Source organism: Ascidia mentula, chromosome 5, assembly GCF_947561715.1.
Source record: "Ascidia mentula chromosome 5, kaAscMent1.1, whole genome shotgun sequence".
Taxonomy (NCBI): Eukaryota; Metazoa; Chordata; class Ascidiacea; order Phlebobranchia; family Ascidiidae; genus Ascidia; species Ascidia mentula.
In genome coordinates, this window is record NC_138570.1 from 19990426 (window position 1) to 20004408 (window position 13983).

Here is a 13983-nt window from a genome sequence, read left to right on the forward strand (position 1 = left end):
CACCACGTATTGTATACTATTGGAATGTGACTGCAGCGTATATACAGAAACTTATACGCAGCAAAATGATGTAACCCATAGTATATCCTGGCGTTGAAATGGTGATAACTTATCATATACCGTTATCATGTTAATACATACTGGCATTTTTATGTAGGCATAACTTTTTTATTTCAACGTGCTGAGCCTGAACAATGTTTGGCGATCTTGATGATGACGTAGATCAAGTATGGAATGAGTGGATCGCAAAATACAGTAAGTTTATTCCTGGTTTCCACCAAATTGCTTTAATAAGTTTCATTCTTAATTTACATCGATTTAACATTTAGAGTTATATGTTGCAGTTATTTCGATGGTTTGCAGATAAACAATATTTAAACGAGGACGAACTTCGTGAAAGAAAAATTATTTGGGAAAGAAGTTTAGCTGAAGTGAAAGAACACAATGAAGATTTCAAGACTGGAAAGTTCACGTACAGGATTTCACTAACACAGTTCAGCGATCGGGTAAAAAAACAACACATGTCCAACTCAACTCAGTAATGTTTCATACAATGGTGGCTGATCCACCTACACTGCGATACCTGGGCTGCGAAGCCTGATAACCTAATGACTTCCTACTAAGTTTGAGTGAACGTTTGTTTAAATACATTTCAACACAGAAAAACGATGAACTCCCATGGATGGACGATCGGAATGTGGCAGAATGTTACAGACCGCCCTTGTTATTCGGAGCATCGAAACTGTGCGAAGAACCTCAAGAAACTGACCCAAATGTTGGCATTGAGGGACCCAACCCTGAAAGTTTTGACTGGAGGGACAAGGGTTGTGTAACACCGGTGCAAGACCAAGGAACAGAGTTACCCGCTTGCTGGATATTCAGTGCAGTAAGCGTTCGTAACAAATGCCTAACTGGTATAACTACTGTGATTTAAATATGCAGGTTGGAGCCGTTGAATCTCATCACAAGATAAACAACGGAGAATTGGTCAAACTTTCTGAACAACAATTAGTTGATTGTGACAAAAAGGGTGGAGGTACAGGAGATCTGGAATGGGCTTTTGATTACATTCGAAGGAATGGACTCGTTTTTGAACATGAATATCCGTTCATTGGAAAGGTTTATTTAAAGAAAATCTATTTTTAATATTAAGCAACAATTGGATCTTCAGTCTGCTTTTATCTCATAACATACTTCCCATAGACGTCCATTACTAAAGTACCTTGTAGATTGCCGGAGTTATAACGTAACCACCATTGAAGTACTGGTTTCTGTAATTGAGAGTCTTGAAAATAGATACGTTTGATTGTATCTTCCAGAACTGGTTTGGTTTGAGAAACCAAACATCAAAATCAGCAAAACTTATTAGGTTGAACCATTGTAATCGAAATTTACGAAAAGATCTTCGTAAACAAAAAGTTACATAACATACATCATGATTTGGCGAAAATATGTGTACGACAATTAGTGCTGTTACATTGGACAGAGAACACGATGCAGAGATGGACCTTGCAGACGCATCGAAATCAAAGGATTCAGGAAAATAAATGGATGTGAAAAAGAACTTGAAAATGTGGTGGCGAAAGTTGGGCCGGTTGCTGTCAGTTTGGTTGTTTCAAATAAATCCAAATTCCACGCTCACACAAACTATGAAGGTAACTTATTGAAAACAACCTCTTATAATTTAACTGTAAATAAATTTGCCTCTTTGCAAGCAAATATTAAATATCATAGCAGTGTAATGAACTTTCAGATATATTTTATGATCCTGATTGGGAAAAAGGTTTAAATCCAACGAACGAAAACGCGTTACGTCACACAGTGTTGGTCGTTGGTTATGGAAAAGATCAGAGCAAACCACGTGGCGAAGACAATAAGTACTGGATTATCAAGAACAGGTATACGATCATGTTTTGTGTAAACGCCATAAGACAACATGTTATAAAACATTAGTTACCAATGTGGAACAAAACCAAACTACAACAAATCAGTCAAGTGTTTATCGTTTTTATCGTGCACAATTATACCTTAAATAAGATATATCCTTGTTGGTAAAGTCTTTAAAACTTCTTAAAAATACTTTAAAATTTCTCAAATTGACAATATTTGCTCATTGTAACGTAATTTTCATGAATTATGAATCTGACGCTCTTCTGGTGGAGAACAACAAATATACACCTTTTGTTTAAAAAAAGATTGTATTTTCTGACGTTTCGCCTGTACGTACGACTAGGCTTCTTCAGAGAATAAAACAAACACAGTAGCGAAGCGAACCCACAGGGCAAAGAAATTGAGCGACGAAAAACAAAAGGGCGTAACAGCTAAAACACAGCGGGACATAATTCAATGGACAACATCGATCATGGGTCAAACGGCCAAACATGGGAAACAAAAGTCACGAATTGTTACGGGCGAAATTGCGGAACACGGGCGAAAGTACTTTTCCATCGTTCCGATTTAAAACATTCGGTAGCCAATTAATATAATAATTTTCCACAACCAACCGTTTTGCCAAAATTGTTTCTTGTTTTAATACTTTTGCTTCCTTCCAATTGATACGGTGGTCGGTGTCAAGCATGTGGGCACATAGGGCAGATTTATTGGGTTCCATATTGCGTATGGCTGCCTTGTGTTCTTTAATACGGGACGTTAAATTGCGCTTAGTCTGGCCAATATACACAGTGTTACAATCAAGACAAGGGATTAAGTAAACTACACCGGTCATTTGAAGCATGGGAATACGGTCTTTAGGTTTGGGAAACATGTTTTCTAAAGTGCATACCGGTTTCATGGCAACTTTTACGCCAGTGGCATTGAGTATTCTTGATATCCGCTCAGAAACTCCCTGTACATATGGTATGGAAGTGAATGCTGTGTATGTTTGTGTGGGTTTGTTGTGTGTGTGGGTGTGAGATTTAGGTTAGTGGGAAATTTGTTTAGTTTTAGAACGTTCCGAATGTGTTTGCGTTCAACTCTCCGAGTGTGTGGATCGGCAATATGTGTAATCGTTCTGTTATATAAGGTTCTGGCCACAGTGAGTTTTTGATGTTTCGGATGGTGTGAGGTGTATTGTAAGTAGCGGTTAGTGTGTGTAGGCTTGTAAAAATGGAGGTGGTAAGTTTCCCGTCCGGGTTTGCAGTGACGTTTACGTCCAAAAATGACAGACTATGGTCATGTTGTGTTTCCCGGGTAAACTTAATAGAAGGTTCGATGCTGTTTATGTGGTTATGAAACCCTGCGACCTCGTCTTTTGCTATGATGACGTACGTGTCATCGACATAGCGGAGCCAAAGTCGCGGGGGTGTTTTGAAGGAAGCAAGAGCGGTTTGCTCAAGTTGTTCCATTATAATGTTGGCCAGAACCGGTGAAATGGGAGAGCCCATGGGGGTGCCAAAAATTTGTTGGAAAATGTCGTGTTTATATGTGAAAACAGTCGAGTCTAAGCACAACTGTAATGCCTCTTGGATGTGTGTTAACTTAAGATTGGTACGTTCATGTAGTGTTGTGTCTTGTTGTAGTTGGTCCGATGTTGTCCATTGAATTATGTCCCGCTGTGTTTTAGCTGTTACGCCCTTTTGTTTTTCGTCGCTCAATTTCTTTGCCCTGTGGGTTCGCTTCGCTACTGTGTTTGTTTTATTCTCTGAAGAAGCCTAGTCGTACGTACAGGCGAAACGTCAGAAAATACAATCTTTTTTAAACAAAAGGTGTATATTTGTTGTTCTCCACCAGAAGAGCGTCAGATTCATAATTCATTATGATACCTGGTGGTCAAAGCCTATTTTCAGTTTTCAATATTTGCTCAGTTGGGGAGTTGGTGACGATGATTCGGGTTTCAAGAAAATTGCCAAAGATCGAGACAACAATTGTTTTGTTTCCGGACAAGCAATTTATCCTGTTGGCGTGGGTTGCTACTCACCAGAGGAAAGCTAGACCACAGTTAAAAATTGTCAATGTGCCAAGAAGAATAAAAACGTAACAAGGACTCGCATATTTTGACTAAAATAGTAAAATAGTTTTCGATCAGTCCGACCACACTTGAAAAGCCCGTGAGGTAACTACGTAGCAACCAGAATAACGTTGCCATGTAATTTTCTGGTGATTGTTTGTTGGTCGTCTCCATGGCGCCGGTTTTCCTGTGTAAAGTTTAACCCGGTTTTCCAGTAACTGAATGTCTTCTGTTAAATGCTTGCTGTGAACAATCTTTTTTCAGAACCTCTAAATCGTCACCCCTCTCACTGGTATATGAAGTGTGCTTTTATATCAGGCGCAGCCTCTACTACCTGACATAATACTCTTTGCTTTATGTGTTAACTATGCGTACTTGCATACTGAAAGTGTATTTGTTAATGCGTGTGTCTAAATCTTTGACTAACTTTTTATCAAAGTAGTTTTAATGAAGTAATAAAGATGTATTTAGTGTAATTCTCTGCATCAGGTTTTCAACCAAAGTCATGCTAGGGAAGAACATAAGAACTCACGTGCGACTTTATGTCAAATGTGCTGAACAAATAGGATTTCCCAATTAAATTCTACTCAAGTTATATTAGATTTATGTATCGCAAAATTGAAAAACAAACTATAAAAAAATGCAGCGATTGAAGAGTGCAATTTATCATAACGCAATTAAAAATTTGGGTAAATTCAATATTATCAAGTGTACAAAAAACTAATATCAACAGAACAAAAATCCATGTTTAATATTTACGTTTACATATTTACAACTTATCGGAACCGGGGGCACCCTGGGGTTGTGGATTATTGATTTAAGCGTGTGAGAAGTCACAAGGTTTGTGTCAAAAAACTTCAAATTTCAACATTCTGCCCAGGCTTTAATGCAGATTCTTAAATGCAGACGTCATTTTGTCTGACTGCGCCTTGAAATTTCTTTGCTGCATTCGGGCCACTTTGAAACGTAAATTCCAATGCGAAAAACATGTGGCCTTGTAATTATCATGCTTTTTGTCTTTGGTTAAAATTAATGCCGGATAATTGTCCATGCTTTAACGGTTTAGTCTTTTCACAATTTCTACGAAGGAATGTGAACCGTGATGTTGTCATAAAATACCTTTGGTTGTTCAGCCACAATTTACGCTTCCGTCGGAATTTTTATATTATTTGTGGAACAATCTATTCCGGTGGAGTTAACATGGATGTGAGCCACAAGCAAAACGTTGCGCGTCATCTTCTCCACTGTGGTGAATGCAGATATCATAGAAAATTTAATACATGAGTTACAACTCTGTGATGTTTGAACCCGAAATAAAAGTGAGAACATGCATACGATGAACAAACTCTCCTTAGTTTGTGATCAACGTTGTAATTATCTATATATAGCGTCCTGAAACCCGGTAGTAATAAACATTGCTGGGCTTGCACGCACTTTCAATCTCTTTACCGTGTTTACTGCAAACTTGTGATTGATTGCAGTATTACTGATGGCATGCAGTACCTGGTACAAGATTAATCTCAGGTTGTTTGGTGGGAGACGAGATTAGAAGATGAAGCAAGAGCTTGGTGCTGCATGTCGCGTTTGCTAAAAGTAGCGTTTGCGGCAAAAAATTGAAATTGACATTTGCAAACGCGTCCTTGAAAACACCTATTTATAAAAGTCGGGATGGTTGAACCCAGAATAATAGTTGAATGGGTCGGATATTCTGAATGTAAACGAAGAACAGGAAACATTGCAAACGAATGTCGTTTTGCGAACACATTTCAACCACATGTCTGTAAAAAATGTGTAACTTTAATAATGACAAATTTATTGCAAAAATAACCTTGATATAAAGAGTTCTGTTTAATCTTACCCTCCTGGTATTAAATGCTTAACTCAAGGTATTGACCTGAATGTGGAGTTGTTCTGTCATTAAAAATTACTTGTTTGTGTTACTTTTGTTGGTTGTGCTGCAAGCGACGATTTAGAATAAAATTGGTCTTGCAAGTAAAACGTTTGCGCATCACCTCTGTTGCGATGTCTGCTCATATCATAGAAAGTGTGAAACATTAAATATTCTGTGCATAGATGCGCGTTGAAATCACCTCATGTTTATTCACATATTCATGAATTCATGCAGCACCTGGTACAAGATTAGTGCTTGGCGGTGCGTGTCCCGACTGCTGAAAGTAGCAACAACTTCACCCCATCAGTCATTTTGTCGAAGTTGAGTTGTTTTTGTTCAGAATAAGTTTCTGAGTAAAGGTGAAAATATCAATGAAGCAAACAGCTCAAAGATGTTTAATATCAGACAAATATATTTCGCCTAAAGAGGCATCATCAGTTTCTGTGACTGCAGAGTGTATAAATCATAAGCAATGTAACCATTTAAATTAACACAAGGTTTATAACTTCTATTACAATAACTTCTATTCTCTTCATTTGTCGATGTTATGAAAAACATTTGAAATGGAAATTATTTTCCTCTTATGTTTGTATCGGCAAGTTGCAGGTTTTTGGCCATCTGCAGGTATTTATATGAAGACATTGTGTTAAAATCGTTATATGTTATTCACGAATATATTACACGTCGTACTTGTGTAGATTTGATGACGTCCAAATGCCGACCATCAGCTTATAGTGGACAGAGAACTAGTTTCAACATCTTAATATTTTGTCCAACGTTTGAGAGAGGTTTATCCACTGGAAATGATGAGAGAATTGCTGCAATACATTTGTCCTCCAGATCACTCGGCAACAAGATTTGTTCGGTGAAAATACTCGCTCTGTTGTTCTACTCAACCAACCTTAACTTTAAGTTGTGGGAGATCTTGTGTTTACGTGAACCAAACTTATTACAACATGTTTATAAATATTCCTGTTCGCAACTGCAAGATATAAAAATAATTAGCGTGACGATAAATTCTAACGTTATTTTTGCGGATCGAATATTCTACTTCAACATTTGTGGCATTTTTTAATTATCTGTATAATTTATTCAGGTGTCAGTGGTTGAATTCTTTTCTGATAATGATAATAAAACAACCTGAAAGCGAACCATAGAAATAACTGACTAATGCGTTTAGAGGGCAAATACCGGTATGTGGAACAGGGAAATTCCTATTTTTCATACCAGTTATTTGTATGTTTTGTTATATTGTAGGTTTTCGAAGGAAAAATAGGACCCGGTGACATGACAGGAGTCTTGTTAGGAGAGTTTACTGGTAATGGGAGTGCAACAGGAATTGTGAAATCAGATACAGGTTTCATGTATTTACATTGTTGGACGATGAAAGGCATTCCTTCTGTGACTTTTCCCTTCGTTGCATTCATGGAAGGTAAGAAACGTAAAATCAAACAATGTAAGAAACAAGCAGGAAATGTATTTGAATATCATAAATCGATTAAAGTTAAGATGCAACGGCATTCGGCCAACTTTCAGTTTAATTTAATTTCTACAAACTCATGCAAGTACGTAAAATACGAAATGTTGTTTAGTCAACGAACAATCTTGTGATTCGGAGTTGAACGTGGACGATCTTCCAACAACTCTTGTTCTTCCAACTTCGAGCGATGGGAACTTGTTACAACGCCTAGCTTGTAATTATACTGTGACAAGCCCAGTGAGATGTAATTTCACAATATCTGCTTCCTCTGTTAGCCCTAGGTTTGAAGGCCCTGACGGACTCTATGTAAGCTGCATTCTGAAAGTTTTCGTGACTGCCATTATAGAGACGTTGTTGTTATCTTTGATATAAAACAAACTAAGTTCATTTGACCTACTGTACCTTGTTGTTGGATAGATTTTATCCGATGATCCTTCACATCCTGGGGTAATTGTTGGCGGGGATCAAATTATAAAACTTCAAGCCCGAAGAATTAATATTCAAATATTCGTATATGACTCTGACACTCCTCCTCCTTCAATCAGCATCAGCTCAGGTTTGTATTATATCAAGTTCGACAATAATGTGTGGCAGAAGTAATGAAGTGGGTTGAACAAGTTGAACAACCGAACATATAAAGAGACTTAAACAAAAACCGATTACATAATTTAAAAATGCGGACACTGTGTAGTGCACAATGCTTAGTGTGTGTGGATGACGTAGTTATTATGTGTCTGACTTATGGAATTTTCAAACAAATATTTTTCATACAAGTTTGTGTTTAATTAAACCCTGTTCTCACGGGGAAAGTTATGTGTCACCATAAGCACTTTCACTACATGGCTTTGCCTATGATATTACGCACTTCTTGTGTTTGCAAGATTTTGCTTGACATTTCGATGCAAAGCTAACTCTGTGATGGTCAGCTGCTTTCATTTTTAAAACTTTAAGTAATTAATGTAAACATAATAGTCAGAAAGATTAACTGAGAATATAAATTGAGACGAAATAAGGTTTATTGGCCCAGAAATATTTTTGCACTAAAATCAAAGTAGTTTAAAACAGGAAAAGTGAAACAAGAATATTATTTTATATTCAGATTGCAAGATGTATAACGAAATGGAATGCAACACAAATTCTATCAAGTTAAAGTAAGATTTAAAATTTATAAAAATTGCTAGAGGAATAAATATTTTTTTCATGAATTTGTTACTTTGAATTCATCCAAACTAAACCAAAACAATGATATAAAATTTCTTTGTTTTAGTTATAAGTTTTGTTGCTTAAATGAAATTTGTTTTGATAAAACTTCAGTTAATCTAAAATAATAAACAAGTTATGATGAGTAATCACAATCTCATTCAGATGTCGGTCATCCGAACTTTTCTAACTGATTATAAATATAAACGACATCTTACACATCTATTGTTTTCGTTGGTGCAAAGCACGGAATTGAGAGTGCGAAGTTGTGGCGGTTGGTGTAGAGACGTTTTTAAGGGATAGCCCGTGAACACCTCTGAGTGAACAAGATGTTTCCTGTCAACGTCGACAAGCAGGCGATTAGCGCGGAGAAAGTCAGCACCGAGCAGTGGACGTGAGACATCGGCCAACACGAACTTCCATTTGTAAACACCAGAGGGGATGTGGAGTTGAACAACTTTGTAGCCGTAAGTGGCTATGGAGCTTCCATTAGCGGCCTTGAGAACGGAACCCTTAGGTATAGTGCGACGTTCGAAGCCAGTGGGCGAAAGTGCGCGACTTCAGCACCAGTGTCAACCCAAAAGTTGCGGCCGGAAACTTTGTCCCACAGAAAGAACAGGCTTAAAGAGTCGCCGGTTGCCCCAGCCATTACAGGCAACCGGCGTTGTTGTTTCCCTAATAAGAGCACGGGGGGCAACATTGGCGCGCGTCTGCTCCAAAGCGCCTGTGATAGAAGCACATGCTGGAGGGCTTCGCAGTGCGGCGTGGAGTTGACCGAGTGCGTTGCTCCTTGCTGACAGCAAATTCCGCGTTGTGATTACGAGAAAGCCATAATAAATCCGCCCGTTGGGCAAGCTGCCGCGGATCTGCAGTATCTTCACTGACCAAAACCACCCTAATATCTTCAGACATGTGCTGCAGGAATAAGTGATGAAAAAGAAAGCAAGCGTGGTGGTCACCTAGCAAGGCAAACATTTCGTCTATGAAAACCGACGGTTTCTTGTCACCTAACGGTGGCATGTTCAGGAGACGGGCTGTACGTTCTTGTGGGGAAAGAGCAAATGATTGCAGCAAGCGCCTTCGAATGGCTTCAAACTTGTTTTCGGCAGGCGGTCGTTCAAGCAAGTCAATAAGTCGCGCTGCTGTGGCCTGGTCCAAGGCCGAAACCACGTGAAAGTACTTTGTTTCATCTGCTGTGATCTTCTTTATCGCAAACTGCGCCTCAGCTTGCTGCAACCAAACACGTGGTTGGGTTGGCCAGAACGTGGGCAGCTTAAGCGCGACAGCATGTTTCGTCCCTTTGACCTTCAAATAATGTTTTTGGAGCCTCGGGGTCACCAGAAAAGCGGTTGATCCTTTATTGCGAGAGTTGCACAGTCAGAAGAGATCGAAAAACACAAAAAACACGGGTATTTAAGTTGGCAACTGCGACACGAGAAAAAGGCAATAGCACGCTTCAATGCATAGGTGAACACTACAGTTCGGTCGCCACAAGAGTACGATATGAATTTGTAACAACTTTTTAAACAAAATCAACGTTGACATTTAAACCTTAATATTTATCATTGCCTTCATGGAAGCAGACAAATAAGAACCAGGAAAGTTTCTTCTCGATCAAATTAAACCAAAAACATTGTTATACGAGACACACGTGAATATTATAACTGTGCTAAAAAAGCAGTAGCTTTTTATTACAGGATCAGCTTGGCTTTTGATCAGGAATATATATTTCGCCCCAAGGGCATCTTCAGTTCCTTGCAGTAAACACAATACAAGATATTAAAAAACGTCTTATTCAAAAGCCAGGCTGATCCTGTAGAAAAAAGCTACTGCTTTTTTGGCATTATTAGGAAAGTAACAGTAATCGCTAGGCCTGCATCTGCAGTTTTGGATAGATCTCATTATTTCAATTTTTGAAGTCAGTATTATAACTGTGCAACAGTTTTCTTTGCCTCACACAAAAACCAATCATAAATTAGATATTTGTATACATACAGTATATAGATATAATTAATTTGCGATCAACTTCTTTTGTCATGAAATAGAATCCTTGTTTAAAACGATGCACTAAACTATTGCTTTGTATGATGTAGGCACAGTAAGAGTTATGCAAAAAAAGCAAAATTTTTATTTAAAAATTTTACATCTCTGTGACACCGCGAGGAAAGAAATGTGATCATGGATCTGCGTTTAATTGGCGATTAACGATGCAACCATGTAGTTGCGCCACTCGTATCAGTTGTGTCTGATTGAAATATACAGGTTTCAAACAATCAATGAACAACGCCCTGTAGACACCCACCAAATACCAGGTAGATCGTGTTTCATGTTATCGCGCTGGATGCGTTCCTTTGTATGGAGACCTAGGGTTGGTTATTGTCTATGCACAGAAACAATAAGTAGTGTAAGAGAATGTATAGAAATCATAAAATTTACAACCGCCGCAACAATACTGGAGCAGGGGTTCTTAAACTGTGGTCAGCAGCGACTGCGCTGGGAACCGTGAAGATTTAGCAGAAAGAGAATGTATAGAAATCATTAGTGTTATTAGCCCGCGAAAACGTCGGCCCGTCGCCCGGGCGAGGAGGGTTTGCCGTGTCTTCACTTCTGTAGCCTGGCGCCCCGTCCGAGAAAGTGCGTCGCCCATTAGGGACTGTGGTCGGTTACCGGTGGGCAACGTCTTGAAACACGGACCGAGTGGTCTAACGTGCGCGCGAGCTACTGGAAAGTGCGAAACGAATAGGCGCAGTGAAGGTAAATGTTGGCGCGGTCCGGCGGAGGTGAGATGCCGTTTCTCGCGTGATGCATTCTTTCGCCCGCTCGGGCGAAAAAGTCCGAGGCGATTCTGACGTAAAATTCTTTAGACAAATTTGGATATAGGGGCGAACATGATTAAAAGAAATCATAGCAGTGATTCGTAGACATTGTATATTATTACATTGTTGTTGCGCTATCTTAGAAATTGAAAGTTGTTGACAATCGCTGTCTAATTATGCGTCTGGCGTAATATTTAAGACTGATCTCAAGTTGCTGTCCCAATAAAATCATACTTGCCGTTCTTCGCATGAAAAGGACTTTCGTGAAGTTTCGATTAACAGGCTTAAGTAAAGACCTTGTGAATCGGAGGTGTAAAATAAACTAGCTTTACGATATGTTTTATTTCTCAGAGAACAATGTGACCAGTGCGGTTGGGACAAATTAGCGACTCAGTTGCCAAATAGATCATATTTCTTGTTTTTGTTCCTTAGTACGCGTACATTGTTTGTCATATGGATGTGAATTAAAAATACTTAAGGTGCAACAAACAGCCATTGTTCCAAATGAGAAAAGCGATAGTGACAAAACAATGAAACAATACACAGATGCGTGGAGAAAAACAATCGCGATTTGATTTGGAGTCGCATTGTTCTCACTCTACAACTCGCCTCACAATAAGTGCGTTACGGTTGTTCGTGGACTCTCTCCACTCATCAACCCTGCTTTGCTTTGCGTTCGAAATGCGGAACTAACTCCGGACAGTATTACGTAAGGCAGCAGTTACTTTGTGAAAACAGCTTGTTTATTTGTAATTGGAAGTTAATATTCAAAGCAAAGCAAGTTTATAATGACATTTATAAGTGAATTGTGATCAGGAGCAAACGTTTTTGTTATGATTGAAGTTAAATGTGTGACATTGATCCTTGTGAATGGGCTGGATGTTTTTTTTTGGGGGGGGGGGGGGGGTTGTAATGTAATTACAGAGGTTGTAATGTATGGTGATGTGCTATGATTATTTAGGTTCCAATACATACGCATTGTTCTGGTGTGGTAATATGCTTGTAAAATGGAGATGTGAACACTTATTGAACGTACATATAACTAAAATTCAACACTAATATATGTCTGCAATTGTTCTTCGTTATTGCTTTCCATAAGGTAAACAACAACACACATGAAATGAGCACAGCATGAGTTCTGCCACATGAATGAGGAATTTCCATTTCGATTTATAATCTATGGATCAAGTAATGAGAAATCAGACCGTTTATTGCGTTTAATCGTGTTTCATGTTATCGCGCTGGATGCGTTCCTTTGTATGGCGACACAGGGTTGGTTTTTGTATATGCGCAGAAACACTGAGTGATGTAAATAATGAATGTTACGGGACAGCAGGGTGGAGACAAAACTTTCCTTCAGTCGACTTTAAATCTGGTAAAACTTGGTGTTTGGGCGAATTGTTGATCGATCAGCCTTGAATTAGCTTAGCCGAGCGTTTGCTATTTTGAATTCTGATTTTGTATTGGAAGTAAATTTATAATGTATAGTATTTATATACAGAATAATTTCTAATACTATTGAAAAGTTACAGCAGAAAGATGGGTTAAATGCTTATGTAATAAACCGCCAGTGAGTACATAAATGCGGGTTAGTTCTGGATTAGATGAAAGAATTAACTGTGCTGTTTTCGCAAATGTATTTATTCGAGAATTGCGCGCGCGCAAAGTTCGTCGACGTGCAATACCAAAATGCATCGTTCGCCGAATCGTCCAAAGTGATTTTTCCAAAGCTCAGGTATTGATAATTGTGGACCAATAAATGTTGTCTCGCGCTGTTTCGGTACAATTTAACCCTGGTTGGATTTGTTAAATGTCCCGGGTTAATTTGTGTCTAAACCAGTTGACGTTTAATACAAACATGTAAGATTATATCCTCACATGTTAACAAGCTTCAGGTGGCGATCAAAGCGATTAGATTGCTAAATCCATTATGTCTAGGCCTATCATCAGATTGGACAAAATGGGCCATGCATTTGCGCCATTCAATTACTGCACTCGTAAACTTTTTAACCGATAATGGAGTCTGGCGCTACTTCGGTCCAGGTGACGTAAGCAAATTAAGTTTTAATGTCGCTTTCATATTTACCACACGGCTTTGGAAAGATATTGTAGGTAAAGAAAACATTGTAACAAAACCTTTCCCATCAGTCATACATTGTTTGAGGCAGTGATTACTTTATATTGGGCCGTAATAAGTAAGGCGTGGTGTGCCACACTTTGACATGCTTGGTTACTTACTGGTGAATCCATGCAACTGAACCAATTTCTCACTCAAAAGCGTAAACTGTTTGGAATGTAAACAATACACAGACGGTGGTTGTGACGTAAGTGGCGCACTGCCTTTGTTTGCTGAAGGTTTCTTACTCGCAAAAACTGTGGCTTGTTGGTCTTGGAGGAACCAGCCCAGCTAAGTACGAAATGTCAAAGATTGCTTTCGTCATTTTAAACAGAAGTTAAGTTGAGTCGCTCGTTTAAGCTGCGCTTTCGTGTAGCAAGAAAGCTCTATTATTTGAAAGCACTGAGTTCCCGTTGGCAACAACTACAACAACGATAAATGCAGACACAAAATATCGTTTTAACCACGAACAGAAGGCTTGATTATTTATCACTTGCGTTGTTTGGGTTCAAGCAAATCTTAACATCGGTCTGC

The 13983-nt window shown here is 38.7% G+C and overlaps 1 protein-coding gene and 1 pseudogene across 1 annotated transcript; one reads left to right on the forward strand and one right to left on the reverse strand.

Moving 5' to 3' along the window:
- The first annotated feature begins 194 nt into the window (after positions 1-194).
- LOC145903169 (cathepsin 8-like) lies at positions 195-4229 on the forward strand. Its single transcript, XM_082991242.1, has 7 exons — positions 195-255; positions 364-506; positions 662-886; positions 943-1119; positions 1487-1655; positions 1754-1898; positions 3804-4229. The coding sequence occupies exons 1-7, from the start codon at positions 195-197 to the stop codon at positions 3928-3930; spliced, it is 1047 nt and encodes a 348-aa protein (XP_082847368.1). The 3' UTR covers positions 3931-4229.
- A 4936-nt stretch (positions 4230-9165) lies between these two features.
- On the reverse strand, positions 9166-10083 carry LOC145903171 (uncharacterized; annotated as a pseudogene).
- Between the last annotated feature and the right edge of the window lie 3900 nt (positions 10084-13983).

What these genes read in the sequence shown, in the direction of transcription:
- LOC145903169 (XM_082991242.1), top strand. Translation starts at nt 195, where the DNA reads ATGTTTGGCGATCTTGATGATGACGTAGATCAAGTATGGAATGAGTGG. An exon ending in CGCTCACACAAACTATGAAG is followed by an intron (nt 1,656 to 1,753) that starts GTAACTTATTGA and finishes ATGAACTTTCAG; the next exon opens with ATATATTTTATGATCCTGAT. An exon ending in TACTGGATTATCAAGAACAG is followed by an intron (nt 1,899 to 3,803) that starts GTATACGATCAT and finishes ATATTTGCTCAG; the next exon opens with TTGGGGAGTTGGTGACGATG.